Genomic DNA, 13,814 nt, shown 5'->3' with positions numbered 1-13,814 from the left:
TGCCTGGCTAATTTTTTGATTTATTGTAGAGATGAGGTCTCGCCAAGTTGCCCAGGCTGGTCTCGAACCCACGGGCTCAGGCAATCCACTCACCTCAGCCTCCCAAAGCACGGGATTACAGGCTGAGCCACCGAGCCCAGCTTTGAATTTTTTCTTTAAAAACACAAACACACAGCCAAAATACCCAGAAGGCGGAATTCCTCAAAGATACCTGGCCAGGCTGAGGTGCAGGTGTGGGCATGTGACAGCACTACCATGCTGCACAAAAGCCACTGAAGTGCATGCCACATCCCAGCCACCTGGGGTTAGGCACTGGGCTTAGTCATTTACTAAACATTTAAAATGTAAAAATAAATCACTGGCAGTTCATACAAACCCACAAATGTCAAGGTAGGGCAGAGCCACAGATCCTTACCACAAGGTCCTGGTCTGGCCCAGCATGCCAGCACCACAGATGGCAGGACAACACCTTTGTCTGCCCCAAGGGCCCAGAGGCTAGGCTGCTGTGCCTCCCTAGGCTGGGCTGGGCGCCTCTGGACTGGGAGTTCAGTGGTGGACAGATGGAAGCACTTGAAGACTGGCCAGACCCGGTGCTGGTGCTCTGCACAAGCATCTAGCCAACGCTGTTCCACACCAGGCACAAGGCCCCAGCCGAGCCCTCCTCAATGTCATGCACCACCCTCAGGGCCTCCTCACCCCCACCCCAAGTCTTGCCAATGCCCCGCCTGCCACCCCCAGCCCAGGCCCCTGTGCACCTTCCCCAAAGCCAGGGTGGATGGTGAGGCCCTTCTCCCTCCGGGCTCAGCCCTGTCCGGCATGTGGCTAGCATACCTGGCTGGCACAACAGGCTGGTGCCTGCCCTCCAGCCCATAGAGGTTCCTGCTGCATCTTGTAGCCCGAGGCCTCACTCCACACCCTGCTCCCCAAGGTCTCGTCTCAGTCCCAGGGCAAAGCTCCAAACTTCGCCCTGCCCCAACCTCCTCCAGGAAGCCCACAAGACCGTGCACATTTGGGTCAGAGACCTTGCAGAGAATCTCTGGCCAGGTTTTATTTGTCTGTGACTCAAGTTTGCCTCTCATCAACTAGAAACAGCTTCATTATTTTTCTTACACCTACTCCTGGTAAGAAAATGAAAACGTAAAAGCCACGTAATGCTTCTATGTGCTTTTGACATACTGTTTTGAATGTCAATAAAAGTCTTTATCCCACAAGATGAAATCTTGCTTCACCTTCTCCTGTCCATTCCAACTGTCCCAGGAATCGACGGAGGATACTCCCAGTCCACCATGTGAGCCACCTGCCCCTCACCATGCAGTCCCAAAGGAGCAGGGCATAGCACCTGAGGGCCAGGTGGGGCCAAAGACAGGCCTCACCGACCCAGTCCTGGCAGCACTAGCCCCCAGTCCAAGGAGAGGACAAAGCTCACACATAGCCATCACATATGCACTAGGGGTGACACCTGCTACACTGCCCAGGATGGGGGCTAAGGCATCCTGGCAGCACATGGGAGAGAAAACACACACTGCCCTGGAGGCTGTCCCACCCACACTATGTCCACCTGGGAGTGGGACCCAACTGCTCTCCCACAATATATGAGGCCACAAAGGGCACACCTCTGTCTCAGTTCCAATCACCACAAGACAGGGGCACTGCAAGCCCCCAACCCTGCTGCCTGCCCAGTCCCTAAGGTCTCCAGGACAGACATGACCTCCAGGAGGAGTAAGTCTCACACAGCCCTGAGGCTGGGGCAGGCTGTTCCCTGATGAAGATGAAGAATGACATATGACAGGAGCAGCCACAGAGAGGGATTCTGGATCATTAGCGATTTTGTTCTCAGACTCCTGGTCCAACTTGGTGGCCAAGGCCTCCACAGAGACTGTGGCTCACTCTGGAGGGAAGAGCTAAGGCCAGGACAAAAGTCCCTTCTCCAGACAAACTGCCCCTGGCCACAGTCCCAGGACCCCCAGCGCTACTCTCCATCGTGTCAGGTCAGGAGCCCTCATTTTGTCCTTGAGCTACAGGCTGAAGCAGTCCCCTCTGGTGGGCCTAGCTCCCTGGCAGATGTGTACAGACGAGGCCCACCCCGCTGACTGCACATCCAGCATAAGCATCAGGACTCGGCGCAGGACTCCAGTCTTTCAGGCCCTGGGAGGGCTGTGCTCGGAACCTCCCTGGTGCCCAGCGGCCCACCTCCAGTATGCCTGCTTCTTTGTGTGGTGGCCCAGGGAAAACTTTGTTATCCGCCCAGCCTGCTTCAGGTGGACATGGGGTCTGGTCGGGTTTTAGCAATCACAGACCAGGTCTGACAAGCACATTCCTGCTGGAGCCACCAGCAGCTCACCTCAAGGGTTTAGATGCGTAGCCCAAGCAGCGACTTGGCATGTCACTGCCCACCACAGCCACCCTGTTTATGGGGTATAGTCTGCTGAGCAGGAACCTCCAAAAAGGTGAGTGAGAAGACCCGACACTCAAGAGGCTGCCACACCCCGATCCCTGCCCCCAGATGAGAATGCAAACTGACAAACACTACCAGGCAGGCCAGCGAGCTTCACAATGCCACTGCCCAAAGTTGCCCAATGCTGTTCGGATGGGAAACAAGTGAGAAGTCAGAATACAGCCTCTCCTGTTTTGTGCACACCATGTGCCTCAACGAGGCTGAGCAGGAGTGACAATGGCACCCCAACCCTTATGCCTGTCAGGGTCCCACTGGGCTACAACCAGTGCAGCTAGCCCCAGCTCTCTACACACTGCCACAAGTCCAGTGCTACCCTTCGGTCAGAGACAGGTACAGGAAACCCAGACATACCTATGCTGTGTGCCAACCACATTCTCCTGAATGACCAGGATAGGAACTCCCCAAACTAGGGATACTTGAACCTGACCAGGAATCAAGCACATCAAGGATGCTCTGAAGCTATGGGAGCTGATGGCATTTTCCCAAGTGAAAGGGATCTGAAGCCTGTGTCCATGTGTCTTATATGGCTGATTGTGACACCAAAGCTGGATCCCTGGCAGCCATGGAGTTTCGGACACCTGCCTGAGGCCGCACCCCTGCTCAGAAACAAGGAGGGAAGCAGCTGCCCAAATCGGACAGGGGACAGTCAGGCTGAGATCCCAGGACACCCAGAACCCAGACCATCTGGGACGGGCAAGTAGGAAGCTAGGCATACTGCCCTTCTGGGAGAAAGTACACACACTGCAATGTCCTACCTCACAGCGTCTAGTCTCTTATTCTGCCGGATGAGCTCAATAAACTCCTGGATCCTTAGGCTGAACTCCAAGCAGCTCTGAAGGGAAAGACAAGACAAGGCTTAGACGAGAATCACCGCAGGCCCGGGCACTGGCACCCACACCTGACATCCACTGGCAGACCCCAATAGCAAGCCCTGAGCCCCAGGAAGGCAGGGCGCCCCAAACAGCTATGTTCACCTGCAGCCAGACTTTCTAGTTGGACCAACTCGGTTTTACAAGAATGTGTGCCCATTCCCTCATCAAGCAGCCCGGGCAGTGTGGGGGCCCAGCGTTCCAACCTAAGGGTTCATATACTTGGGATGCACCCAGGATGAGGGCCTAGGGGACAGACAGTAGTAGGCACAGATGCTGGGAAGCCTCAGGGGCCACATGAGAAGGCATCACAAGATGAGCAGGAGGCAGGAGCCACCAAGAGGTTGCCAGCCAGGCATCACCTGCTCCCAAGTCTGTGTGTGCCAGAAGGAAAGGGGCCAACTCATCTACAGGATAAAGGTGCTTCCTGGGCTCTCTAGGTGTTTCCTCTTACATAACCCCTGTCGGCTGACTGTGGACTGGACACCATCCCATGCCCATAGGATATTCTGGGAGGCAGGGACCAACTGTACGGACACTGGGTAGCACTTCACAGGGGAGCATGAAGCAGAGGAACAAGTGCGGAGCAGACAGCCCTCAGGCCTCGCTGAGCAAGAGTACTCAGGCAAAGATCACGGGTAGGGACGCTGTACAGATGCCCAGGCAGAATGCTCCAGGGGGAAGCCAGGGCCAGCACCAAGGCCCCAGGTGGGAAGTGAGTGGAGTGAGAGGCACTGGCCTGCAGGATGTCAAACCCAAGTTCCATGAAGGGAGGACAGTCCCAGGATGGGTGCAGGAGGGAGAGAGTTCTGGGTCGGGGCTGGTGAAAGAAGGGCACCACACCCGAGGCGGGGGCTCAGGGGACAGTTCTGGCAAGGGCCCAGTCCCAGAGTGCGTCTGCCTAGGAGCTCCATGTGTGATTCTGAGGGAATGTCCCAGAAGTCTAAACACTAACTGAAATCTCAGCTCCATCCATCCATTTGAGTTGAAACTTTTGTGGCTGGGGGTGGGAAAAAGCAGCAAAATTCTCTTTTGTCACCTAAGATGAGAAGCTGGATTTTACAAGTGATCATTAAACCTTAAGACCATCCACATGGTTTCAGAGCCTACTTAGCACTTCCCACCAGAAACACTACATAGAGTGAACAGAAAAGATCAAGTGACAGAGCTCAGCACTAACCTGCCATTCTGAGCTCCACAGCAGACCTCCAGAGAGTAAGTGACTAACCCTGAATGCCTACCACTACACTCGCAGCTGACCAACACCACTCCTTGCCCACTTAGCCTCCACAAGTGCACACCAGTACGCTGAGGAACTCCAGCCTGCCCAGTCTACCCCGCCTGCCAGCCCTGCTCCCCTGACACATGGTGGGCAACACCTGGAGCAACCTGTGGCAGCAGCTCTAGTGAGCCTGGACTGGGCTGCCCAGACCCCCAGGGACAACCAGGGAACCCGAGAGCCACTTACCTTCCAGGTAGGATCAGAGCCACAGCCACGCAACAGGTGCTCAGAGCAAGGGAAAGATGCATGGGGGTGTCCCTGTCCCCTGCCCATGCCCTCAGGCAATGAGTAAACAGGCTAGATGCAGACCTTGCAGACTTGTTCCAAGCCAAGGCAGCAGGAGTCTGTCTCTGACCCCAACAGTGGTGTAGGCACTGTGTGCTGAGTGCCAGGTTTGGTGCCAACCACTGAAGAGGTACAAGGTGTACCCCATGGTTCCTGGGAGGGGCCCGGCCCAGCTCCACCTGAGGCCTGGCCTCACTGCTGAGCCGACACACTGGCCAGCACTCCACTCCCTTCAAAGTCAAATGGGCAGGAATAGAGAAAGTCGTCCAGTGGGAAGTCAAGGCCAGTGGGAAGAAGCCAAGGCTGCCCACAGCAGGCCCTCATCTTCCTCAGGCCCTGCCTGCCGCCTGGGGATACCCAATGACCTCGGCTTCTACAGTTGCTGGGGGCCAGCGGGCTGTTTCAAAGCAGGAAGAAGCAACCATGTGGACATTCTAGAAGAGCAATATTTTGAGTGGTCCAAGTTACTGCTTTAGAAAATGGACATTTTCAGACTTGCCTGTTTAAGATGACTCTTAGCTGCTCTAGTAGGTTAACTTTCCAATGGTCCACGAATAGGAAAGTGTGTATATGCAGTGCAAACTAGGCATTCAGACTCAAATCTTAACACCAGCAGTCTAAACAATCTTGTCAAGCAAGGAACGCTGACTAGGCTGTGCACTCTGTAAAATGGGAACCTCATGGCAACGGCTCCATGGGACTTCTCCGCTTCTCCACAGACGGGCATCACTGCTTCAGCTGCCCTTCATGGTCCAGAGACCTGAGTTGCTTCAGCAGACGTCAACATGGCACCCCATCATTTTAAAATGTATTGTCCAACTAAGCAGGACTGGGGTCTCAAAAGTTTCTTTTCCCATCTAGATTCTGACGACCCTGATCTAAAAGCTCCCCACCCGCTTCCTGGTGTACCCACATGGGAGCACGTGCACGCACACGCACACACACACACACACACACACACACACACACACACACACACACACACACACAGACATCTGTGTACTGTGTACTCTGCTCCGCTTGGCGGACACCTCATAATGGTCGTGTTATCATGTCATTAGGGGTATTCAAGACACATCTTTGGACAGCACCCCAAATGGGTCTTCCGCTCCCTTCACTGCGGACATCTTCCCACATTGAGGCAACACTCATCAGCCACACATCTGCCCAGGGCGGCTCACATCCAAGTCTCTGACCCCTCCTGTCCCCACGGCAGTCTTGGCCCACAGCCCGTGTGGTGCACCTGCGGCAAGCCCTGTGACACCCTCCTATCTGCCAGGTAGTTAGGGCTTGCAGAAACAGCTCATGGAGACGAGATCCTTTCTCCCCTGTGATGTAACATAAGTGGGCCGGCAGAGTCCCCTGCGAGGCGCACCCCGGCTCTCTGGGAGGGAGTGGAGGGCTGGCACTGTGCGGGGAGGTGCCAAGGGTTACATACCAATTCTGGCTTTCCTTTTATGGTTTCCATACCAAGATCCTCACTCTCTTTAGGGGAGCCACTGGCCGCTCTACTTTTTCGTCCCGTCTTCGCCTCGTGCTCGTTTTGGCGGCCCTGAGTGGCAGAGTGTGTCACTCTCGGCTGGTAACTGCGCGCGCCCCGACAAGCTCAACCATGGTGGGGTTAAAGCAGCGCTCAGTTTAGAAAACAGAAAACAAACAGTTTTTCCAACGGAGGCAGGTTGGTTAATAGACATTAACACATTTCTGCAAGCCCTAGAGTGACAGCATCTTTAGCAAGCACGTGTAGACTCTGTAGTTTACGTTCAGAGTCTATTTTCTAAGCCTTTTGTGGTCTCCAGCAAAGTAAGAATATAACAGCTCAGAGTTCTGCAGCCTCATGAGTAGACAAGGACTTCCCAGCCAGCATTTTTGAGTCTTGTGACCGAGAGCAGGGAGCCCACAAAGTGGACCATGTGAGGCGGGACCCACTATCCCCAGCTCCAAGTGCAAGAGCCCTCAACATGGGCTGTGTACACAGCTGGCCTCTCCACCCCACCCCACCCCACCCCTTCTGAGCCTCACACCAGAATGTCTGTCCAAACCCTAATGCAAAAGGAGGTGCACTTCTCAGAGTTGTAACCTAAAAGTGGAATACCACCACAAACACACCCCAAGCCCTCCTCCACCCCTCCCCCATGAAGTAAGACCAAACTGCAGACTAACAGGCAAGGGATGCTGGTTCCAAGGCAGGCGGCTAAGCCTCAGCCCCACCCCACCTCTGTCCCACCTTGCCGGGAGCCCCACACACCTTCATCTTCCGGAGCCGGGACTTGTTGTCGTGGCACCAAGCCAGGCAGGTAGCCGTCTCACGCCTCTCCAGGGATTCCTCCACCTCCTTGGCCGTCAGGAACATTTCGATGTTCACAAGGTCCTTGGAGGAAGGAGAGGATTCCCATCAGAATGCCTGGCTCAGGACCTCTGAGGCAGGAACCACTGCCTTCACTAGAGGCCATCTCCAGTTCATACCCACAGGCCATGCCTGTGGCTGGCTCCAGGTTGAGGAGCTGCCAAGATGGAAAAAAAAAAGACTCCCAAGGACTGGGAGGCTTGGAAGGACAAGTATGTGGACAGCAGTCACAGCTGGTCAGGGGGCCAGGTAGGCCTGAGCAGCAGACTCCAGTCTTGCCCATTCCCATGCAGACAAGCCAGGAGGGAATGTAAACACAGGCACACCAGGAACATGTGCAGATGACCCGTCTCCCGCTTCCTGCAGCCCCCCAGCACACTGTCTGGTCACTTCCTGGCAGTCCTCTCATCTCAAAGTAAAAAGTAAGGGAATGACACACACTAAGCGCATCATGGCTAATATCCAGGCAGGTCAAACCAATGATTTATACAAAAACAAACAAACAAAAATAATGGGCTGGGCTCGGTGGTTCAGCCTGTAATCCCAGCACTTTGGGAGACCGAGGCGAGTGGATTGCCTGAGCCTGCGGGTTCAAGACCCACCCGGGCAATTTGGCGAGACCTCGTCTCTACAATAAATCAAAAACTAGTTGAGCATGGTAGCGCGCGGTTGCAGTTCCAGCTACTTGGAAGGCTGAGGCAGAAGGATCGCTGGAGCCCAGCAGGTTGAGGCTGCGGTGGCCTGGAGTGTACCACTGCACTCCAGTTTGGGCGACGGAGACTCCAACTCAAAATAAAAAACAAAAATAGCTGGGCCTGGTGGCTCAGCCTGTAACCCTGCGCCTTGGGAGGCTGAAGTGAGTGGATTGCCTAAGCCCGCGGGTTCGAGACCCGCCTGGGCAACTTGGCGAGACCTCATCTCTACAATAAATAAAAAAAATTAGCCGGCATGGTAGCACGTGCCTGTAGTTCCAGCTACTTGGAAGGCTGAGGCAGAAGGATTGCCGGAGCCCAGCAGGTCGAGGCTGCGGTGGCCAGGAGCGGCCACTGCACTCTGGTCTGGGCGACAGAGTGAGACTCCAACTCAGAAAAATAAAAAATAACTAATAAAAATAAATAAATAACGAAGCAGACACAGGCTTGACACTGACCCAATGTGGCCGAGCACAGGTTAGTACTATGTCTAGCTATGGGACCAAGCAGTCACCAAGCAAGGGCAGGAGAGCACAACCTGATCCCCCCTGGTCCTCACCAGTCACCGCAGGGCTGACAGCAAGCGCTTAGGCAGCCCACACAGGAGCTGCGTATCCCACCATCCTCAGGTCCTCTGGGGACACCAGTGTGGGCAGAGGGGAGGTTCCAGACCATCCTCAGGCCTCAGTGGACAGTGGGACTCAGAGCAGCGCCTCCGCTTTCACATGGCCCAAGACCCAAGTGCCCAGGTTGAGGTCACACAGGTCACCACTCGGTCCCCACAGTCCCACATCCTGACCTCTGGGCTCAGCGGGGCTAGGGGTGGCAAGGCCAGAGACCCACTCCACCTCATGCAGACAGACCCAGGGTGGCTACAGTCGGTAAGGCTGGGCTGGGTCCTGATAGGCGCCCAGCAGCTTGTGGTCCTGAGCAAGTGCCCAAGCTTAGGAGCTGGCCAACCAGTCATGCCCTGTCCCACCCCTTCTGGGTAACTTCCTCTTCCTGGGCCTCTGTGTGCCGTTCTCTCCCCTCACTGCACCCTCTTGGGTTTTGACAGATACGTGCCATTGTATGACTACTGTTACCATGGCTACATACACACCATACCCCATGCCTCAGTTTTCCCACTGATTAAGCAGGGATAAGGAACTACACTGCTTCACAGGTGTGTTGTTTTTTCATGCCATTTCTTGGATGATTTTTTTTCTGGAAACTTCTGAGCAGGCAAATGTCAGGTCTTCCCACAAAGCCCTAGTCTTCTTCTCTCCCCTATTTTCCACCTTTGTTTTTCAATTTTGCTCTAAATTCCAAGGAGCAGCTTCCAGTCTATCTCTCGCCCATGTATCACATTCCAGTCACCTGTCCTCTGTGTGCGCAGCCTCAGTTCCCAAATCTTGCTGATCTTTCCCTCTTGGTTCTCTAATGTTCATGGCTCCCTGGTTGTGTGAGTCCAGTGAGGTGACATGAGCTGGAGGTGAGGCAGCTTGTACAGCATAAACTGAGAGTCCCTCAGGAGAAATCAGGCTTCTGTCTCACACTGACTTCTAAGGCAGTGCAGTCAGGACACACAATGGCCACACAGCGGACACTTTTCTTCCAGAACTGTCAGTGCTGTGTTTGAGCTGGCCTGGGGCTCTCCTCATGGTGACCTCTCCTGGGTGACAGCACGTCCTGTCCTGAGACCTTGCCCCACCCCAGAGCAATAGTTCTCCTCCTTTGTTTGCTAGAGTTCCAATTTGTGCACAGGTGAACCCAAGGTCCCCATGTGGGTATAGGATGTCCATAGTCTGTCCAGTGCAGTGACCCCAGTCACAGCCTCAGGGCCTCTGGAGTCCCTTGTTCCTTGTGATTTGGCCTCACAGGGCACCCACAGGGGCCTTTAAAAGAGGATCCTGGGCTCAGCACCCCTGGCCCACCTTGACAGAGGGAACCTCCAGGACTCACAAGCCATGGGCTCCACACACGCTGGCCCCTCTCCCAACTTGATGGCCCCAGGTCCTTTCTGGGCCTCAGGACTCCACCCTCATCATCTCAAGTCTTGTTTATCTTGCCCCACAAAGGCCTACCCCAGATGACCTTCCTAAAGTCAGCCTCCCTTTGCTCCCCAATCTGTGCATCTCTGTAAAACACATGGTCCGTGTCTATCACGTGATCCCATGTTTTGCCGCTTGCCTTTGCCCCACAGCACATGCTCCCTGGGGCCAGGGTGTGGCAGCTCACACTTCATAGGCCTGCTTGGCCATACCCCACAGGTTGCACACCCAGAGAAGTACTACACTCAGAAGGGAAGGAGAATGAATATCTGGGACACATGAGGGGTATCCCTGGCAGACAGGACAGTGTGCCAGGCACACTAAAGAGAGGAGGGCCTGTTGATCAGGGGGACGCTAGCATGCTGAGCTGCGAAAGCAAGCAGGTGGCACCAGCGTGAGGGCCCAGTGAGCACCAGGGTTGACATGTGGTGGCCTGGCTGTCCAACTCAGGGGCATGTAGCACAGCAGAGCCAGCACAGACAGCCCAGGCCAATGGATGAGCATGTAGGGGAGAAGCCACAGTAGAGGGACTGCAAGTGAAGACCTGGAAATGCCTAGGATTAGCCAAGGTTACAGACAGTTCAGGACACTAGGCCTGGTCCCTTGCTGAGGACTGTGGGTATTTCATTCTGACACGTCAACTGGCTGATGGATGGGGAGCCACAGGAACAAAGCCAACACCATGCAGAGCTGGGCGCATCCCACTCAGTGGGCCCAGTGTACTTAGTGTCCCCAAACACAAAAGAACCACACACTGTCCTTCCTCCTGGCAGGTGAGACAGGCGATATGCAGACAGAGGTAGAAATGTTCACAGAAGCCAGCCAGGAGGGCTGAGGAGGGAGGGCCCTGTTCTACCCGGCAAGGCTGCCCTGGGAGCCAGCATTTGGCCTGAAGCAAGCATGGGATAAATGCCATGGGCCAGAGCAGGTGAGCCAGGCCCCGAAGTTCACCTTTCTTAGGGGCAAGTCTGACAGAGAGTAAATGCGGTAGGAGTTGGTGGGGGCCCAAAAGCTCAGCAGGAAGCTCCTGCACGGCCAGGGCTGGGATCCAGAGAACATAGCCAGGGCACATGGGCAGGGCCCACAGACACCTATGTGGGGGCATGAACATGGCACCAAGGGACCCAAGGACTCAGGCCTGCACAAAGTGAGGCCACATCCGAGGCAAGGAGGCGGAAGGTGGGAGTCTTGCTCTGGGGTATAGTTGCCAGGACTGAGACCCATCACAGCCCAGCCAAGAACCATGCACACGAGGGGGGTAGGGGATGACGTAAGCTGTGAGGAGAGAGGATCACTGGGTTAGACAGGTAGAAGCCAGCCAAAAAGGTGAGGGAGGAGCAGTGGAGGGAGGCAGGTTTCTGGGTGTCAGCTACATGGCTGGAGGTGGGGAGAGGCCACAGCACATGGTCAGAGGAGCTACGGATCCCCAGAGGTGGGCAACTAACTGATAGCAGAGGGGCTGACCACAGCTAGTGCAGCCCAAAGGTGCAGATGGTCTACAAAGGTCGGGCGAGGGCATGGGGCAACACCACCTGAAGTCCTTCCCAGTGGGATGTGCACTGAGGCAAGGACACCGTGTGGTTCTGCAGCTAGACACTGGTACTGCAAGGAGACTCACAGAAAGACACCCTGCTGGATGTGAAGCCAAGGCCCACAATAACACAGCGTGACGAGAACAACTTCCACGGTTAACTGGGGAAAGGGAGGTGTCAGGTCGGAAAAATCCCTTTCCATATTTTTCCTAATGTTTCCTTAGTTCAAAAAGCTAACACCCACAGGTCATGGACACAAGGGGCACAGGGCCTCTCAGGCAGGCAAAAAAATGGCTCAGCAGAGCACGAGAGGTTTTCAGGACACACTGGAGATGGCCCCGGCATGGTACTTGCATCTGGCGAGGCTGCCGGCCCACCTCAATGCCGCTCTGCCGTGCCAGCTTCACTGCTGTGTTGTAGTAGCCGCAGCGCAGCAGGTGCTCCACCATCATGCGGTCCATGCGCTTCCTCTTCCACATGCTAGCCGCTGCGGGCTGGTCGCTGCTGTGCTCCTTGAGGTGCTCGATCCTGCGTTTGCACAGCTTGGCACTCTCGTCTTCAGCCTGGATGGACTCCACTGCCTGTGCCAACACAACAAAGACCCACTCAGGATGGGGACATGCTACCACAGCCCCAGCCCCACCGAGAAACCTGGCTGCCATGATCTAAATGCTCACAAGAGGAAAAGCAAGGACAGTTGGGAACATCACGGATGGCATGACAGAAATAAAAGGAACATTCTACACATGTCAATTTGGCAACTTTGTGCTTGATCTACAAACTACTAACTGAGCATGTTAAATCTACCACTGAGCCTGGCCTCTTTTAAAAATATTTCTCTCGCTGGGTGTGGTGGCTCATGCCTGTAATCCCAGCACCTCAGGAGGCTGAGGCGAGAGAGGATTGCCTGAGCCCACGAGTTTAAGACCAACCTGGGCAACTTGGTGAGTTGGTCATCTCTACAACAAATTAAAAAATTAGCTGGGTGTGGTGGTGCATGCCTGTGGTTCCAGCGACTTGGAAGGCTGAGGTCAAAGGATCGTCTGAGCCCAGCAGGTTGATGTTGCAGTGACTGGAAGCGTGCCACTGCACACTAACCTGAGCGACAAAATGAGACTCCGACTCAAAAAAAACAATAACCCCCCCCAAAAAACAAAAAAAACACTGAGTTTTTCATTTTGACTGTTATATTTCTCATTTCTTTTTTTTTTTACTTTTTTTTTTTTTTTTTTTTTTTTTGAGTGGAAGTCTCACTCTGTCACCCAAACTGGAGTGGAGGGGCCGCTTCCGGCCACCGCGGCCTCGAGCTGGTGGGCTCCGGCGATCCTTCCGCCTCAGCCTTCCAAGTAACCGGAATTACAGGCATGCGCCACCACGCCCGGCTGATTTTTTGATTTATTGTAAAAATGAGGTCTCGCTGCCCAGGCGGGTCTCGAACCCGCGGGCTCAGGCAATCCACTCACCTCAGCCTCCCAAAGGCGCGGGATTACAGGCTGAGCCACCGAGCCCGGCTATATTTCTCATTTCTTAAAGATTTGATTCTTTTTAAACCCTAATCACTTTTTATACTTTCTGCTCCTTGCAGACATTGTCAAGCTGCTTTTAAATTCTTAACACACAAAAGTATGGCACATGACAGTTTCCATATCTAAAGTCTGCAGGTCTCTGTCTGCTGTTTCTGTTGGTTCTCTGATCAATCATGGTGTCTTATGTACCTGGTTGTTTTTGTGCTAAATATTGCACTTGTGAAAGATTATTTCTAAGAATGATCTTACACTCATACTAAAGGAATTCTCCCTATGGAAGAACCTGCATTTATGCTGCCTGGAGCCCGAAGGCACCAAGAGCCAGGACCACTTATCCTGAGGTGAGGGCTGAGAGTCCCTGGCTCACCCAGATGTTCTGAACCTGGGCTGCAAAGCTTTGTCAAAGCTGTGGGGTCCCAGCTTATCTCCATTAGGTCCTCACTTCCCATGGCCCTGGGTCACTGGTCCCCATGTCTATGGCTTGGCAGAACTCCCTGGGCAGCAGCAGTTCCTTGTCTTGTTACCTCTCTGATCCTCTGCCCCCCATTTCTGGACTAGTCATTCCTTTCTGCCTCATGAGCTCTTTGATACTTTAAGTAAGATGCTTTAAAACATCTTATCCCAGCCAGGCTCGGTGGCTCAGCCTGTAATCCCGCGCCTTGGGAGGCTGAGGTGAGTGGATTGCCTGAGTCCGCAGGTTCAAGACCCGCCTGGGAAAGTTGGTGAGACCTCATCTCTACAATAAATCAAAAAATTAGCCGGGCGTGGTAGCGCACGCCTGTAATTCCAGCTA

The 13,814-nt window shown here is 54.4% G+C and overlaps 1 protein-coding gene across 3 annotated transcripts in view; it reads right to left on the bottom strand.

Moving 5' to 3' along the window:
* MAEA (macrophage erythroblast attacher) overlaps nt 1-13,814 on the bottom strand; it is a 48,504-nt gene that overhangs the window by 5,824 nt on the left and 28,866 nt on the right. The window contains exons 3-5 of one of the 3 annotated variants that reach the window (XM_008055057.2): nt 11,873-12,076; nt 7,140-7,262; nt 3,211-3,287 (exon numbers count right to left, since the gene is read on the bottom strand). In XM_008055057.2, the coding sequence (XP_008053248.1) occupies nt 3,211-3,287; nt 7,140-7,262; nt 11,873-12,076 (404 nt within the window). The remainder of the gene's footprint in view (nt 1-3,210; nt 3,288-7,139; nt 7,263-11,872; nt 12,077-13,814) is intronic. The other 2 variants (XM_021710916.1, XM_021710917.1) reach the window with 2 other exon arrangements.

The sequence above is a fragment of the Carlito syrichta genome, unplaced genomic scaffold, assembly GCF_000164805.1.
Source record: "Carlito syrichta isolate Samal-C Ts95f unplaced genomic scaffold, Tarsius_syrichta-2.0.1 Scaffold301644, whole genome shotgun sequence".
Taxonomy (NCBI): Eukaryota; Metazoa; Chordata; class Mammalia; order Primates; family Tarsiidae; genus Carlito; species Carlito syrichta.
This window is presented reverse-complemented; position numbering and strand designations above follow the sequence as displayed.